Source organism: Homarus americanus, unplaced genomic scaffold, assembly GCF_018991925.1.
Source record: "Homarus americanus isolate GMGI-L3 unplaced genomic scaffold, GMGI_Hamer_2.0 scaffold45698, whole genome shotgun sequence".
NCBI lineage: Eukaryota > Metazoa > Arthropoda > Malacostraca > Decapoda > Nephropidae > Homarus > Homarus americanus.
In genome coordinates, this window is record NW_024735554.1 from 3993240 (window position 1) to 4011844 (window position 18605).

General features: G+C 40.2%; 1 protein-coding gene across 2 annotated transcripts; it reads right to left on the minus strand.

Moving 5' to 3' along the window:
* Positions 1-5937: 5937 nt before the first annotated feature.
* On the minus strand, positions 5938-18144 carry LOC121871409. 2 transcript variants are annotated; one of them, XM_042373657.1, is made up of 4 exons: positions 17931-18144; positions 12895-13106; positions 8342-8612; positions 5938-7878 (listed from the first exon to the last, which is right to left on the minus strand). In XM_042373657.1, the coding sequence occupies exons 1-4, from the start codon at positions 18112-18114 to the stop codon at positions 7109-7111; spliced, it is 1437 nt and encodes a 478-aa protein (XP_042229591.1). In that variant the 5' UTR covers positions 18115-18144; the 3' UTR covers positions 5938-7108. The 2 variants fall into 2 exon arrangements, with proteins under 2 accessions (XP_042229591.1, XP_042229592.1); XM_042373658.1 differs by having other exon boundaries at positions 5939-7878; positions 17788-18011.
* Positions 18145-18605: the final 461 nt, after the last annotated feature.

Sequence of the window (18605 nt, forward strand, 5' to 3'; positions counted from 1 at the left end):
GTGTGTGTTGATTCTTGGATGATGAGTGCCACTACTTTGAAACATGTCGATTCTCCACTGAAACTTGGAATTTGCCAATAAAGAATATAACTAACTTACATTACAAAATTTCACAAATGATTTGTTTGCCAGAGATTATAGAACATTACTCTTATGTTTAATGGAATTTTTCCTTCAGGGTGGAGATAAGTTTATGATTTAGAGTTGATAAGTCTTCCAATGGATATATTAGATATTAGTTGAATAATCAGTATAAATTAGAATCTTACCCTTGTAAAATGTCTTACTCTACCTCAGGTTGATATTAGTTAATCATTTTACACATTCAGTGAAATATGTAAAAAACAAAAATATCCAGATGCTAAAGACATTTTCATGGTGTCTAATGAATGTTATGCAAGTTGATATCACTTGTTTTTATATATTAATGTAATATTTTGTAAGTCCACTTTTTCAGCAAAAATATGCATTGTTTTCATATTTCTAAAGAATTTTATATACAGTACAGTACTTGGTTATAATGGAACCTGAATCCCATCTTAGCAGAGTTTTAGAACTGTGCAGTGCAGCTGTTGCTGATGAGACTGTTCCTTTATGTAGGGATCTGTTTAATGGCTCCTGCTGGATACTGTAACCATCACTTACTGTATATAATACTGTATGTCAAGTAAGTGATTATTTTCCACATTAACATAAATTACCATACAGTGGTGAATTGTCAGGACTGTCATAGCAAACACCAGTCAGAGAATTACAGAATTTATTACAGTTAATGGGACAACAGTTAAGTTTATGTTAAAAAATAATGAAATGTGGGATTACCTGAAGATTAAACACCAGCTAATTTTACTTAATTATTAAACCGTAATGTCAATTTAACCTTCCCTAATCTCACTTAACCAACTCGACCCCACCCAGGTGATAATAGGGTGTTTTTAATCATCAGGTGAAATGAATTGTGGGTTGTTTTATCTTTAGGTGAATGAAAAATGTGTTGTGTTATTGATATTTACAGGATGTTTATGGTATGTGAAGTGTGTTTGTATGAGTGTATATCTAATGAATTATTTGTACGTCTTCCACTTGGGATGTTCTTTGTCATTATTGTTAGTCCCTGGAGGGTGCACAACTAACTAGATGAGTCAGTACTAGGTTGTTATGGGAAGTTTATATGGTCTTGGTGACTGGTCAAATGAGCCTCAGTCCTAATAGGCCTTTACCTAACTGTTAGGATTGGGACCTGGTCATAATAGGCCCCATGCTAAGTGATTAAGTTTGGTTAAGAATTACTTGTACTGGTTGAGGAGGGGGAGGGGGGGGGTCATGATTGTTATGTACTGTACAGCTTATATGACTGTCTGTGAGCTGTACTCTATTCCCATTTTAGTTAAACAGGATCAACACAAATATTTCACATATTAAGCCTGTTAAAGAAATCCATAAGACATTAGTACAGTATACTTTAATTTAGACATTTACAGCAGAGATCACACACTATAATTATGAACTACAGTAACTTTCTGGGTCTGACATCTGGAACTCTGATTCACATGACATATCACAGTGAAATTTGGCTCCTTGATGGATCTTTGACAACTCTTCAGTGAGGAGGAATATGTGCTGTGTAATGCTACGCTACAAACCTTAACAAAAAATATGTTTCATTAATAGAAATGAAAGTTTATGTAAAGAAAACAACAAACTTGGTGTTGAACAATTTGTGGTTGACAAGTGAGACAAACTGTATCTCCCCAAAGTATGTAATAAAATACATGGTTAATTTTTTTATAGTAACGTTACCCCAGACAAGTTTTGTTTTTCATATAGGCTCTAGTAGTTTTGTAGTAAGTCAAATTTTAGGAGATTATTATCATATATACTGTACTGTTGTTTACACCTAAACACTGTATATAATATTTGAGTATTAAATGGTTCAATAACACCTTGAAGACATAGTAATAAGTTTGCTGCTACATTACCATGATTCATATTATCTCACCAGTGTTAAATGTAAATATTGTATCTGTATATATATGTATAGCATGTTAGACTTCATTCACAGTATTTTGGGATATATTTATTATGGAGCTATTTTCTCTGCTGAAAAATAATTTTGCTCATTCTTTTTTACCACCAACAAACTATATTTCTGTGACTGTATTTGCCATACAATACGTACTACATGGCAAAGAGTGTTGGACCTTATTGGTGAATTGTTTAAAGTGTATTGCCTTGTAGGTATCATATTTAACCCTTTCGCTGCAATTCCCACACTTACCATTTTATTTTGGCTGCCGCCAGACCATTTTATTCACCTTTGGGTAACCTCCCACAGCCAAAGGGTTAAGCTTCAAGTGTTTACAAGTACATTACTACAGTACTGTACAGGTATATTGGTCTATCCTCATGTGTGTGTGTTGGTCTGTTACCTTCTGCTGAAGTGGTTTAATAGTTCACCTTTTGATGGAGAGGAGTCTGGTACTGTACTTTGTTTCTTGCTTCTCACACATCTAGTCAAGCCTCATGGTTTTTTGGGGGATTTATTTAATTTTTTTTTTTTTTACATTGAAAGTTTTTGGTTTATAGAATAAAATATGTAAAGAGTGTGGGTGTGGCTCTTTTTTTGTGTTTTTAGAAAGATAAGTGTTGATGTAAAGTGGTATTACAGTACTGTACATATACGTACTGTAACTGTAGTACATTTTAATAACACTAGAAAATAAAATTACCATATTTACTTGTTTTTGGAGATGTGGTTTATTGCCTTGTCCAACCGTGTTAAGGGTCCTTATCTCCCTCTCTCATGATGCAGCACAAGGTTGTTTGGGTACTGCTAAGGTGAGAGAATCCTTACACGTACAGCAACATACAGGACACTCACACTTTTCCCTACATGTTGAGGAGTATAATATTACTACACACACACACACACTATTTATTACATGATGGGTCACTTACTGCTGTTATTAACTCACAACTATCCTAGTTTTATTAGAATATTTGTATTCTAATCAAAGTTAAAGTTGTGTGAAATATAATATGGTTCCAGTAGTGTAAAAATGGATCAATTAAAGCTTACAAAAATTCCATGTAAAAACACTGGATATGGCAGTTTCACTTAGGTCACCGTCCTTCATAAAAGTAAAGCTTTTAAAAAAGAGTGTCCCTGGTTCTGACATAGGCCTGGGAGAAGGCTTCTCTCATCTTGGGGGAAAATCGAGATTTTACATTGTCTTAGTTAAATTTGAGGTGAGTCTCAGAGCAAGGAACATTGGACTGTAGATGAGGTGAAAAATGCCTCTTGTTCCGAGACCTACCTCATATCTATATTCGGGCAACTACAAGAGAAATACAGGTACAGGTATTTTGGGAAGGCAAGAAGATTTTTCTTTGTATTTATAGACTTGGAGAAGTCATTTGATAGGGTAATATGTGAAGTAGTAAACTGGGCAGTGAGAAAGTTAGGAGAAGAGGAATACCTAGTGTGAGGAGCAACACTTTCTCAAATTCATCTGTAGTTTGTTGTTAGAGCAGAATAAGACCTGACCATGGAAAAGAAGAACTTTGCCAAAATAGTATGATTAGATCCCATGCCCACACCAGGACCGTCTGTGTGAGGTAAAGAGTCCGTCAGGCACCAGTTCATGCTGTACAGTACAGTGGGGTATGCTATAACGAACGGATCCTACTACGAATATTCCTATAACGAACGGTTTTACCTATAAAATTGAGAATGCTATAACGAACGCAACTCCTATAACGAACGCGGATGAATACGGGACTATTTCGCCTGGCGCATGAATATTGTTGTACCGCGACCCACAACAAGAGTGTCAGGCGCCATCTTTGTCTCATTGTGTAGCCAGTGCACCACTGTTATTGTTGAAATTTCGTCTTTTGATGTGGAAATTCGCATTATTTGTATAACTATTTTGTTATACAAGTATACAATTGTAACAATAAGTTGTCCAAAGCGAGTGAGAAAGCTAATAACCCTTGAAACTAAGAAAGAAATTATAAAGAAACGTGAGAATGGAAGAAGCATTGCGAAACTTAATGATGAACATGGGATGGCTAAATCGACTATTTGTACGATTTTGAAGAATAAAGAGGAGTTAAAAACTGTGCAAGTGGCTAAGGGAATCTTTAGACTTAGCAAAGCAAGGTGTAATGTGATTGAAGAGATGGAAAATTTACTCTTAGTGTGGATAAAGGAGAAAGAAATGGCAGGTGGTAACATTAGTGAAGTGAGAAGGCCAGACAATTGTTGGAGGACCTTAAAGCCAAGACTCCCAGTGGAAGTGATAGTGATGTGCCAGTGTTTAGGGGTACCTGCATGCTGAATAACACTAAGGTAAGATAAAGTACCGTATTTTTTACATTTTCCACAGAATTTTTTCAGTGTTAAGTGGTTGTATTTGGGGGTCCGGAACGGATTAATCCTATAACGAACGAATGCTATAACGAACGAGGTTCTGGAACCAATTACGTTCGTTATAGCATACCCCACTGTACTTATATATTGGAGTTAACCAAGGATTTCTGCTTGATACATAATAACTGTTGGTTTTCCTTTATGGGAAGCTTACTTGAGCCTCCCCCACCTTCTAAAAGAGGGACTTGTAGGTCTCTGAGCTGTCTCTTACTAGTGTCCCTTATAAGGGGTGAGAGCAATAGGGATGGGTCCAGTAGTAATCAAAGTATATATGATATACTGTAGTGGCTATTATTTTCAAAACTCAGTAATCACCTTTAAAACTAAGCTAGTTGGGTTATCCGGTGAAAAAAGATAAATTTGAGTATCTTCCAAACTGTGGATATGTATAAGGAACACACATACACATAATGTAGTTTATATATATTACAGTACATTATACAGGTAATGGAAATTACAAAATTTATATTTTAACAAACGGGAAATGAAAGAGTAGGGATTTGAAGTCCCAATTATTCTATAATAAACAAAACGGCGAAAATGCATATAAAAACATCCTATTTTTATTATATAAACAGCAGTGCTTTAAGGAGTGGAATTTTTTATTTCAAATTTTCTGACAAAATTTAAGTGTTGCTCCACATACATACAGTACAGTGCTATATGAGAAATGAAATTTTTATTATATTTCTTACTTTGTGAGATACACTAAGGGCTCTAATATAGAGTACCAACATAGATAACTCGGATTTAGTGTTCAATTAGTACTAATAGATTATACTAATGACAGTAAATGTGAGAAGTGTCTTGCTTCATATTGTGCGTTACTGTACATTATATCACAGGTCTCTCTCTCTCAAACCAACCTAACTAAAAGACTAGTAATTGTTAGGTCAGGTTGGAGCCATCTACACTTTCAGGTCATTTAAAGGGTGATCTAGTGAGGTTTTGTTTGTTTGGAATATCTATCGCTGGCCAACTTGCGACCAAGAGCTATTTCCTTAGTTTTGATAATTTTGTATTTACATACACTCCCAGATTCATGTCTCGGCCGTAACTTACTTAACGAACACTTGGGAATATATAAACAATGTGTTATTTTAAGAGACAGGCACATAAGTTTAAAATAGTTTTTAAGAGATGTGGGGCTCAGAACAGTCCGCGAAGTTTCTAACCCCGCTGTAAGTAAAAACTAAAACGCTATACTGTGGGGTATGGGATGTTTGGTTCACACTCAGGATGGGATGGAGAAAGGAAACTCACAATGTGCTCTCTGTATACATGTTGTATTGGATGTACAATGCAGCTTGGTGCTGGGAAGGCAGCTTGGTTACAAGCGTTGAGTAGAGAGAGCTGGTTGGTGAGGGTGCTTAGAGAAGGACAGCTTGTGGGTCGCCGGCGGGAGAGAGGACCGCCAGGCAGCGGAGGAGGAGGTGGTCTGGGTCAACCAGCGCCGCCATACATCACGGAGGTCGACTATCTACCCACGCCTACCTCCGCTATTTAAGACCTGACCTCGTGGTGATCGCTCTCTTTCTACCTACACCAACCAGTCATGTATACAGAGGGCACATGTGAGTTTCCTTTCTCCATCCCACCCTGAGTGTGAACCAAACATCCCATACCTCCACAGAATCTCCCACTCAGCGCTACCCAGGGAAAAGATTCTTCAGGTAATCTCAAATAATTCACTATTTACAGTGCCTGGTTTGATATCACAGTAGGCTATACATGTATATATCCACGGGAATTATTCTTGCCGACATGCCTCAGCACATTACGAATATCACTAGATTTTGTTTGGAAAAAATCGAGAGAAATTTTTATATTCTTGACCGTTTACTTTATCTTCCGAAACAATACTGAGCTTCATTCGTAACAGGCCAACATAATCATGACCAAGAGGCAGGTTGTTACGAGTCATGGAAGGAACAACCTGAACGTTTTTCGTATCTGTTCGAAATGTAAAGTTCCCTTACCACAGGCGATTTCTGCCGATTAATAATACATACAGGTATATATATATATATATTTGACTTGTGGGAAGTATCATTGATTTGTTATAAATGTGTATGTTGTTTGGTCCATATACTAATAAGTTATAGACTGAAAGCTAAGCCAAAGCCACAGTCGACAAACGGTGTACAGGAGGGGCGGGTGTCTTGAACTCATTGTAAATATAAGGTAGTTGAAGCTCGTCAAATGCAGTTATTTATTCCAGCACATTATTGGTGACAGGAGCCATGATACTGAAACCCTGTCCAAGAATAATAATGAGGGGAGTGATCCAGAAGCTGAATTTAATGCCGTATTTCCAGAGAACCAAACACTACACTTCACCTGAAGGGAACATGGGAGTACCTCTGGAAAACGTGAGTATTACTTAAGTTTTGTGTATTTAATTTAGGCTAATACTTGCATAACTTATATAAGTACTTTAATTCACAAGTAGCCACTAAGTGGATAACTACACCAGACGGTTATCATCCAATTATGGCTGCGGTGGTTTCAAAACTATTTCGTTATTATAGTTTAATTCTTTAGAAAATAAAACGGAATATATTTTATTCTTTGTGCAAATGAATATTAACGAATTTATAAGTTATTTACTGTATTACTCTAATCTTCCAATTTTCTTCTAAGTCTGTACTATTGTGGTCCTCTTCAGTTTCACTATTCTCTTTCTCCGTTTTCATCTATAATGAAGGGCACGTAGAGAGAGTTATCAGAGTCCCAGCTTGACAGTTTCATACGTTCACCCTGTGTCTTCACCTCTTCTTTTACTTCCTCTTTCGATTGCACTGCCTCTTTTTTTGTAGGCTGCTTCTTCATCTTATCCATAGAGATCTGTTTTTGTAGTACTTTGAAATCTGGGTAATCATAGTCATCGTCTTCGTTATCGTCATGGTCATCTTGATCGTCGTGGGTCGTGTCTATTGGAGGAGGAAGAGGTGGGGAAGATGTGCTGTCAGTTGGAGGAGGAGGAAGTGAGGTAGGTATGTGCATAGTTGGAGGATGAGGTGAGGTCGGTGTATTCAGAGTTGGAGGAGGTAAGGAAGGTAGTGGAGGGTGTATTGGGGAGTGCATTCTTGGAGGTTCATCTGCATTCTTGAAGGACACGATGCGCGATTTATCATTGTAGTATTCGTTGTTGGAGTGACATGAGGTTATACTAGGTCTGATATGTGATTGGTTGACATGAGACAACTCGTGAGATATGGCTTCAGGTCCGACAGAAACCTGCCAGTTTGCTTGATGGTTATTATTTTCTCTGTTTCTCAAGAATGATCTCTTCTTATCCATGACACAGTGGTACGCAATGCACCCGACCACTGCCGCCCACACGAGATTCAGTATTATCATCGTCAGGGAAAATCCTAGACACATCTGGGAGCTGCTGGTGTCACAGTTAGTGGAGGGGCACTCAGTTTTAGTTGTTTTCTCTGGAATATAGAGTAAATATAATAGTTGAGTAAGGTAAGAGGGATAATAAAGAAACTTAACAGACAGAAGAAAATGAAGTCTAACCTAACTTGACAAACAGAAAACAAGGGGTTGCCCATACTTGAATCTAATTAACTTACATCTAACATAACTTAAGCATTGTATGTTATGTCTTTCCAATATTTTAAAGGTTATTATGAGTGTAGAAAATTACTTTGTGTGTTACGTTGAAGGACAGAGCGCCTGAAAGACATTAATATATCGTAACAACAACGTCATTCAGAAGTAATTATTAATTTTTAAAAGTTGTTGTTAGACTAGAAAAATGCATCGTGTTAGACCTTGAGTTGTTGAGGAACGTTAGGTTAGGCTAAATTAGGTTAGGTTAGTTTAAGTTAGATTAGGGTAGGATAAATTAGTTTAGGTTAGGTTAATATATTACAACATATCCCATAACCTCACCAGGTGGCTCTGTCGATCGCATAACCTCAACTGGTGGCTCTGTCGATCGCATAACCTCAACTGGTGGCTCCGTCGTTACTGCGGCATCTGTCACTTCAACTTCGATGCCCACGGTGGTGTAGTCGCTGCGCTGCCCAGGGGGACAGCCAATGGCCCACGACATGTCTGTGTAATTGAGCACTCTCATGTCTGTAGGTGGTGACGACGTCTCAAACATAGCCAACACATCCTCATCAGTCCACAACACACTTACACAGATCGTTGACTCATTCTGGCAAACACAGGGAGGATATTTTACACTTATATTAATGTCAAGGTTTACGTAGTTTTGTTACGAAGGTTCATTTTGTGAGCAAGTGTTTTACATGACACATCCATAATGTTAGTGGTGTTAGATCGCTGGGAGAATTCTGTACACTCGACAAAGGATTTTTAAATGGATATCTTGGATTATCTGAGAGTTAACTCCCCCTCAGCTTATTTCACCCAATGATTAAACACCCTAACGCTGACTGTGGTGATTAGGTTAGGTCAACGTTAGGGTGGTTAATCTTATGGTGAAATGAGCTGGTGAGCTAATCTTTAGGTGGTCCGATATATTTAACACATCCGGCAGTTACGATATTATTATAGTTAGTGTGAGTTATGATGATGTAAACTGTGAGGAAACGTGCTTAAGACGCATGGTCCCTGTGTAGTGGCAAGGATTAGGGTGGTGGTACAGTATAGTATTACTATACTTTGATGTCACTCAGAGTCGAGTATGACGATCATCCAGCTATGATACAATGATATGAGTTATTAGGGATGTCACCTAGGTTGGTGAGTTCTGAGGTGACTAAAGAGGCCGATACGGGACCGACAGAGTTGTTCACAGATGTTGCACATGTGGAGGGCTACATCGAGAGGAGGGGGGGTGGCAACGTCTTTCTGGCGTTGGCACTTGTCTGCCTCGGTTTGCAGTCGGGCTAATTCTAAAGTATTGACACCTTCTCGTGTGGTGACCCTCCAAGCGTTACGGTGTGGAGTAATTGTCTCCCAGGTGAGGGGGTCGATTTGGCACTTTTTCAGGTTTGTCTTAAGTTATCAGTAAATTCGTTAGGTAGCTGCTGCTTTGGCAGTCTACTGTCGTCCATGCGGGTAACATGGCCAGTCCAGCGTAGTTGTTCATGGATAATGGTAGCCTCGATGCTCCTACAGTTGGTGTCAGCAACTTTACTGGCATTTGTTCTCTTGTCTTCCCAGCGAGCTCGGACGATGGAGCGTAGACCACGTTGGTGAAAGTTTTCAAGTGCCTTGAGGTGCCTCCTGTATGTGACCCATGTCTCACTGCCATATAGCAGGGCGGGGAGGACCACTGCTTGATATACCTGCAACTTTGTAGATAATTTCAGCTCCCTACAGCTGAAGACACGGTTTCGAAATCTGCCAAAGGCTTGAGATGCACATCTGATCCGATGCTGAATTTCTTCATCGATGTCCGCGGTGGTGGACAGGTGGGAGCCGAGATACCGAAAGTGGGTAACATTAGAGAGGGTAGTATACCGTTAAGCTGGATGGTGGAGGTGTGTCTGAACCCGGGGCAGGTTGAAAGAGAATCTGAGTCTTACGTACATTCACCTCAAGGCCGAAGTGAGCATATGCATCTGCGTAGGTGTTCGGGATCTCCTGTAGGTCGCGCTCAGTGTGAGCAACAAGAGTGAGGTAGTCTGCATACTGAAGTTCAGTAATGGAAGCTGCCGACACCTTTGTTCTTGCCTGGAGTCGTCTAATGTTGGAAAGACCCTTCATCCGATATTTGATGTCCACCCCGCCCGCTAAATTGGCACTGGCACGAGTAAGGAAAAGAGAGTTGGTGCCAGTACACACCCTTGTTTAACCCCCATTTGGTTGGGGAAGAACTCAGACTGGGTGCCATTGTGCAGGACACTGCCGTTCATGTCATCGTCGAGTTGCCTCAAAATGGTGATGAATTTTGGTGGGCAGCCAAAACGGCTGAGGGTCCACCAGAGGGCTTCCTTGTTGACAGAGTCGAAGGCCTTGGTTAGGTCGATGAAAGCCATCTGCAGGTAACGATGCTGTTCTCTGCACTTTTCTTGTATCTGGCGGGCAGCAAAGATCATGTCAGTGGTACCACGTGATGGTCTAAAGCCACATTGAGATTCTGGGAGGAAGTTTTCCACCTCAGGAAGAAGTCTGTTTAGGAGGACTCGGGCTATAATCTTGCCAGCTATGGAGAGCAGCGAGATTCCGGGGTAGTTGCCACAGGCTGACCGGTCTCCCTTGTTTTTATAAATACTGACGATGGAGGTGTCTTTAAGAACTTAGGGGGATTTCCTCCTTTTCCCATATATTCTCTAGGAGAGAGTGGAGACGGCTGGTAAGCAGAGGTCCTCCTGTTTTATACACCTCGGCTAGGTCAGCTCTGGATGCTAAGGGACCTGCTGGGTAGTCAGAACATCCACATCAGTGTTTTGGTTGAGCAGTGAATGGTAGTGTTCTTTCCAGCGCTGAAGGAGGCCTTCGTCGTCTTTAATTATGGAGTTACCGTTGGATGAGCGGAGGGAGGCTGTGCCACGAGTGACTGGTCCAAAAAATGTTTTGGTAGAATTGAAAAATTTGTGCATCTTGTGCTGATCTGCAAATTTTTGTGTTTCACATGCTTTATTTTTAAACCAGTCATTCTTTAGATTGCGAAGTTCCCCTCTGGGCCACAGCTTTCTTCTTGTGGAAGGTATCGGCTTTGGTCCCACTGAGGGTTATTCTGCCAGCCAGTTAAAGCAGTACGTTTATCATTGATGAGTACATTGATTGCCGGGTCATTTTCATCAAACCAGTCCTAGTGTATTCCTTCGATATGGCCGAGGGTCTGTCAGCAGGTTTTTGTCATGACAGTGTCAAGAATGTCCCATTCGGCACTGGGATTTGGTTTGTTCGTTGTTGGGTTGTTTATCAGCCCATGTTCGAGCTGCTCTCTGAAAGCATGTGCTACCGCTGGGTCCTCTAGATGCTTAGTGTTAAAACCTCTTCTAGAGGCTTGCTGCCTTCGCCGCTTCGGGCCGAAGTGAAGTTAGAGCTTGGCTCTGACGAGCTGATGATCAGTGTCGCAGGTTTTTCGTTTATCGCGGCGCGTATCATTATATAAGCATCTGCCAACACCATAGTAGTTTCAATATATCGTCAGTGTGCATTATAATAAAGATACAATAACGGCCGCCATTATAAAGGATGATTTCGTTTTATAAGATTCATCATCAAAACTAAAAAGGACAACACCTCAAAGGCAAACAACGTTATCTGGGTTTTTGTGCAAAAATGTTTAATGTTGAATACGTTGCAGGAAATGAGCTGCTTAACGGTTTTATTTCTTCATTTTGATAACAAAATAAAAATAAATAACATAACCTAGCCAAAATTACTCTAAAATCCTGACGTCCAGTAAGGGTGTAACAGGTTATGCGTCTTTTACCGCGGGTGTATAAAGAACTTCTGAACGGAACTCTACATTCCATAACTTGTACAGTATCCTACAGTATATGAAGTCATTTCGTTCTCCCCTATTCTGATCTCACTGCCTTTTTTTACTGCCCTTCTTTTATACTGGGGTGGCATTGGCTGATTTCCTGTACCTAAGCACTATTCCTTTGATCAAGAGATATCCATTACTGGGAGCCTTTAAGTGGAATGGTAATCTCGTGTTTCTCCTTCTCCCGGAGCTATTAAGATTTCAGGCTTGTATTATTTTTCTGTGTTTGTTACCTTAATTCATTTTCCGCTCCTAAGGTAAATGCGTTCTCTTAGGGTTGGGCATATTAGTCATCGACTCGCGTGTGAATGCTGGTACAAAGTAGTCATTTAAGGTATCTGTTTACTCTGTTTATCATCCACCAGAGCCAGGTTGTTTTCACCCTTTACAGAGCCAATACGCAAGCTAAAAGAAGCACATTATATAAAAGAAACATTACTTTAAGCTAAAAGAAACACTATATAAAGCTAAAAGAAATACTGCTTAAAACTGGAAGATTTTTATTTTTATTTTTATTTTATTTTATTTTTTTTTTGCGGGGATAAGCCCACCCGAGCACAGGTAATGACCCACATCAGGGCCTGGGGGGCGAAAATGTAATAAAATATAATAATTATAATAATAATAATAATAATAATAAGATCTATTATTATTACTGTATTATTTTAACAATTATTAAAATTAATAGTAAATTAATAAAAATAAAAATAAAATAATAAAAATAATAATAATAATTACCATAAATAAATACAAAAACGAAAAAATAAATCAAGAGTGAGAAACAATATATGTATGTTTTGTTGTCCAGGTAAGAGAAACAGTTGAGACTACAATTGTGTGTAAATGAGGCAGAAAGTCAGATCAGCAACCTAGGACTTGTTCACAATTTTCGTGATGCCATATGGCAGCAGGGTCTACCATTAGACAACACATTATGCTTCCAATATCTTCCCAGGCCGTAGTACCTCCCTGTTTGATAGCTGCCTACTACCTACCATAAAACATACTGTGTATATACAACACTTACGTCACTCAGCGAAACGTTCCTGGTGTGTAGGCGTAACCTCCGCCAGCCTTTCTCGAAAATACTGATGGACACGGTCTCGTTATCTGATGCTGGTTGAGGGAGGGAGAGAATTGCCGTGGCGTTGTTGACAGAAGTGCGCTTGATGTAGACGTGTTTGTCATCTTCTAGTAGTGTTAGATTTTTCACTCCATCATCATCCAGCTCGACGCAGCCTTGTCATGTAAAGAATCACCTGAAGATTAGCCCCGCCAACCTTATTTCAACTGATGGTTAAACACCCTGACACTAACTTGAGGGGGTTAAGTTAGGGTAGCGTTAGGGTGGTTAATCTTAAGGTAGAATAAGCTGGAATATAATTTTCAGGTGATCCCCAAAAGTGAAACTCTTTTAAACTCGTAGCGTCTAACTTAATGTATTTTAATTAGATTTAACCTAACTACCCAATATATACTACCTAATATATACTAGACAGGATCATATTGGATGTATTTATAGATCCCCAAATTGTAGTTTATTAAACCAAAGAAATTTTGAATCCTTAATAGACAAAGCAACAGCATTCAACCCTAGCCTCCTCCTTGTCCTAGGGAACTTCAGTTATGGCAACGGCGACTAGAGGAATGAAATTATACCAAATGACCTTAACCCTGCAAGGATTTTTTTTTTTTTTATTCTGAGACATAACTTCTTATTCCACAATGTTAAGATGTGATGTATATGTTGACAGTGAACTGAAGTTCTCGGACCATTATGAGAAGAAGGTAAACCAAGCAACAAGGACTTACATGAAGGCCGTTCACATAACGCTCTTCAAAAGTGAGGTGTTTCCCCGTTTGGAGTCTCCAGCATATCTGGGTGACTAGTATACTATTCACCAAAATATGTGTAGCAGACTCAGTTGGTTGAGAACGTCCCAATACAAAACTAACCTAAACTACCCAACATCTAACATAACCTGAAGCAATATGATCCAAACCTAACACGAAAATGGGTCCCATTTGCCTGACAGCCCATTAGGGGCAGTACAGAAGCATTACGTTGAATACTAAGACCTTCGGTACACAAAAAGGTTGTGTGTCCGGCACTGTACTTGACCGCCTTCACTTTCCTTACTGCTCGGCGGACTGGGAGTACTCTGGAAGTGTGCTAGCAAATCTTACAAGAGGCAAATGTCCTATCCATTCAACTATCGCAAAGGGCAAAAGTCCTTATCTATCCTAAGCTAATGAAACATTAATAATTTATAACCTAAAACAAAACTTAACACACCGTGCACGCTGGCAGTTGAAATCGAAGGAAATATCACCCGCTATGACAATAACGACAGTGAGGTTGGAGTCGTAATCGGTGGACTCACGACGTGTTGCCACCACCCATTATTTTCCAGTATGATAAGTAGGACATCATTTTTCACTGCATTCAAAGACTTTTCTCCCGTGGGAGTAATGTTGATGCCTCAGATGTGTTTATCGGTGGTGACATTTAATGGGTGAGGCCCGAGAGCTCTGGTGACGACAGTTGTCTAAGCGGATATCCTGAGAACAAACTCTCTGGTCGTCAGCTATGTTAACTCCTTCACCCACTGTTCTTACCCCATTGCAGTGTACACTTACAGCCTATCAGGAAAAAAAAAGATCATTAACCTACAGTATATAAAGCCAAAGTCCATTAACTTATATGAAGACAACCTTTTTAACCTACGGGATGATGATTTCTTTAACCCACGCGAAGACAGTGATCACTTTGGGCCAAGACAACCTGCCTAATTTCATGGGGAACACAGTAACAATAAACTAACCTGAGAGGAACTACATGCAACTTGTCGTGGGATGATCCAGTTAGCTGAAACCATGATGATAACGACTGGATGACATTTTAATTGAAGAGAGGATGTGGCGTAACATAATGCAACTCTCTCTCTCTCTCATCACCATTACGATACCACATTAATGACAACCACTACAACAACCATTACCACCACAACAACCATTACCACCACAACAACCATTACCACTACAACAACCATTACCACCACAACAACCATTACCACTACAACAACCATTACCACCACAACAACCATTACCACCACAACAACCATTACCACCACATCAACCATTGGCCACCACAACAACCACACACCACCACAACAACCATTACCACCACAACAACCATTACCATCACAACAACCATTACCACCACAACAACCATTAATAATAACAACCATTACCACCAGCACAACAACCATACCACAACAACCATTACCACCACATCAACCATTACCACCACAACAACCTACCACCACAACAACCACACCACCACAAATAACCATTACCACAACAACCATTACCAACAACCATTACCAGCACAACAACCATTACCAGCACAACAACCATTACCACAACAACCATTACCACCACATCAACCAATCTCCACCACAACAACCATTACCACCACATCAATCCATTACCACCACAACAACCACACAACAAATCCATTACTCACCACAACAACCATTACCCACAACAGCCATTATCACCACAACAACCATTACCACAACAACCATTACCACCACAACAACCATTACCACAACAACCATTACCACAACAACAACCATTACCACAACAACCATTACCACCACAACAACCATTACCACCACAACAACCATTACCACAACAACCATTACCACCACAACAACCATTACCACCACAACAACCATTACCACAACAACCATTACCACAACAACCATTACCATCATATCAACCATTGCCACCACATCAACCATTATCAGCACAACAACCATTACCACAACAACCATTACCACCATCAACCATTACCACCACAACAACCATTACCACAACAACCATTACCACCACAACAACCATTGCCACCACAACAACCATTACCACAACAACCATTACCACCACAATAACCATTACCACCACAACAACCATTACCACCACAACAACCTTACCACCACAACAACCATTACCACCACAACAACCATTACCACAACCAACCATTACCACCACAACCATTACCACCATCAACCATTACCCACAACACCATTACCACCACAACAACCATTACCACCACAACAACCATTGCCACAACAAAAATTACCACCACAACAAATTACCACCACAACCACATTACCACCACAACCATTACCACCACAACAACCATTACCACAACAATTACCACAACAATAAATACCACAACATCAACCATTACCACCACAACAACCATTACCACAACAACCATTACCACCACATCAACCATTGCCACCACAACAACTACCAGCACAACAACCATTACCACCACATCAACCATTACCACCACAACAACCATTACCACATCAACCATTACCACCACATCAACCATTACCACCACAACAACCATTACCACCATATCAACCATTACCACCAAAACAACCATTACCACCACAACAACCATTACCACCACAACAACCATTACCGCAACAACCATTACCAGCACAAACAACCATTAACAACAACCATTACCACCACATCAACCATTACCACCACAACAACCATTACCAACACAACAACCATTACCACCACATCAACCATTATACCACCACAACAACCATTACCACAACAACCATTACCACCACAACAACATTACCACAACAACCATTACCACAACAACCATTACCACAACAACCATTATCACCACAACAACCATTACCACAACAACCATTACCACAACAACCATTACCACCACAACAACCATTACCACAACAACCATTACCACAACAACAACCATTACCACAACAACCATTACCACCACAACAGCCATTATCACCACAACAACCATTACCACAACAACCATTACCACCACAACAACCATTACCACAACAACCATTACCACAACAACAACCATTACCACAACAACCATTACCACCACAACAACCATTACCACCACAACAACCATTACCACAACAACCATTACCACCACAACAACCATTACCACCACAACAACCATTACCACAACAACCATTACCACCCTCTGGTATTAAATAAAGATGTCTTGTTGCTGTAGATTCTTGTTAATACTACAGAAGAGGACAAGTCAATTTAATAGAGAAACATAAACCTCTAAAGACATTACCGAATGGCCGCTCCACTACACGTCCACAGCTTCAAGTAAAGAAAAACATAAGGTACAGAATACTCTCAGAGTTGGTTCCTTTGGCGTGAGAGTCGTGAACTGTTGTAATAATCTGCCAGAGAGTGTTATGAAAGCACTATAGGTGTGAGGCCCTTTTACACCACGCTTGATCAACACTCACATATACTCAGGTGTACATTCAAGAGTCCGTGTATGTCCAGTACTCGCCAACAGTGTGTAACAGAACTGAGCGGCTACTAAAGTGTAAGTGGTGAAGAAGATGACTAAGTTTCATATTTCAGATTTAGTTTCTGAAGACATCTGCTGCCACTGTATCGAAATCCCACTTCAGTTGCTGCTATGTAGATTCAGATGTTTTAGTTAATTTTTTACTTTTATCCTCTTCACTGATCGGCTTGTTAGCCGCTTGGGCGATCGGTCACGTTTCTGTTACGCACTGTTGGCAAGGACTGGGCATGCACCGGCTCCTGAATGTACCTGAACCTGCTCCAGTGTTGGTCAAATCTGGTCTTGAAAGAGCTTACACTCGGTGCCGTCGCAACACTTTCTGGTAGATTGTTCCAAGCGTTCACAACTCTCACTCCGAAAAAGTTTGCCCTCACAGTTTTCTTGACCTGTGGCTTCTTCAATCTTGAGCTGTGACCCCGTGTGGGGCGAGCGTCCGCCAGCTCAAGCTTACTGAATCGAATTCCTTTACTTAACATTCAGAAACTTTTGTCAGGTAAAAGAAAAGCAACTAACCTTCATATGTCTCTTGATTCTCTGTAGTACAACGAGGTGCCAGTATTAGAATAAGCAGTAGTGAAACAGACTGAACCGCCCACCGCCCGGACGTTCCACTTTGCCGCCCATACATTGTCCCTGGTTCACCCTTGGCTCCTCACCTGGCTGTAGGAACACTCCCAAACCCTTGAGGATAAAAGAGCCGCCCCTGGAGACGACTACGCCAGGACGCTGCGTAATATACACTGAGCTCAAGATGCCACCACCATGATATCCGCTCAATGCTTTTGGTTGCGTATTGTGGCAGGATGGTGGGAGACTCTGCCAGGGCGTTGTAGGTGACATGATAATGATACCACAGCCGGGAACTACAGACTTCAGATCCACTTAGTGACAAATTTCGTTTAATTAGACAAGAATAAGGCAGTTAGCGGTGACGGATCAGGCGGGATACCCATTATGCAAGCTTGTCATATATGTGTACTTACTATATTTTATTGCTGTCACACACGCACACACACACCACCTGCATGATGTCTTAGATATGTTCTGTAAATATCGTCACAAACCAAATTTATTAACATCACAACTCAGATTAATATTGGAAGTATCGGTTATCACAGCTTCCTACATTATCTCTTAACATTTAACTAGATATGAGGCAAAGCACTTTACTATAGTCGAGATTTGGGACACAACCTGGCGCCATTTTGGTCGTTTTCACAGCTCTGACACAAGGAGGAATGAACCTTAACAACCTTTGGAAATTCGGTTCTTGATAAGTAGTCCAGGAGAAAATAACAAATAAATTACGTAAGGAAAGAAAATGTAAGTAT

What these genes read in the sequence shown, in the direction of transcription:
- LOC121871409 (XM_042373657.1), bottom strand. Translation starts at nt 18,114, where the DNA reads ATGTCACCTACAACGCCCTGGCAGAGTCTCCCACCATCCTGCCACAAT. An exon ending in GGGAGTGTTCCTACAGCCAG is followed by an intron (nt 13,107 to 17,930) that starts GTGAGGAGCCAA and finishes TTACATGACAAG; the next exon opens with GCTGCGTCGAGCTGGATGAT. An exon ending in GGAACGTTTCGCTGAGTGAC is followed by an intron (nt 8,613 to 12,894) that starts GTAAGTGTTGTA and finishes TGTGTTTGCCAG; the next exon opens with AATGAGTCAACGATCTGTGT.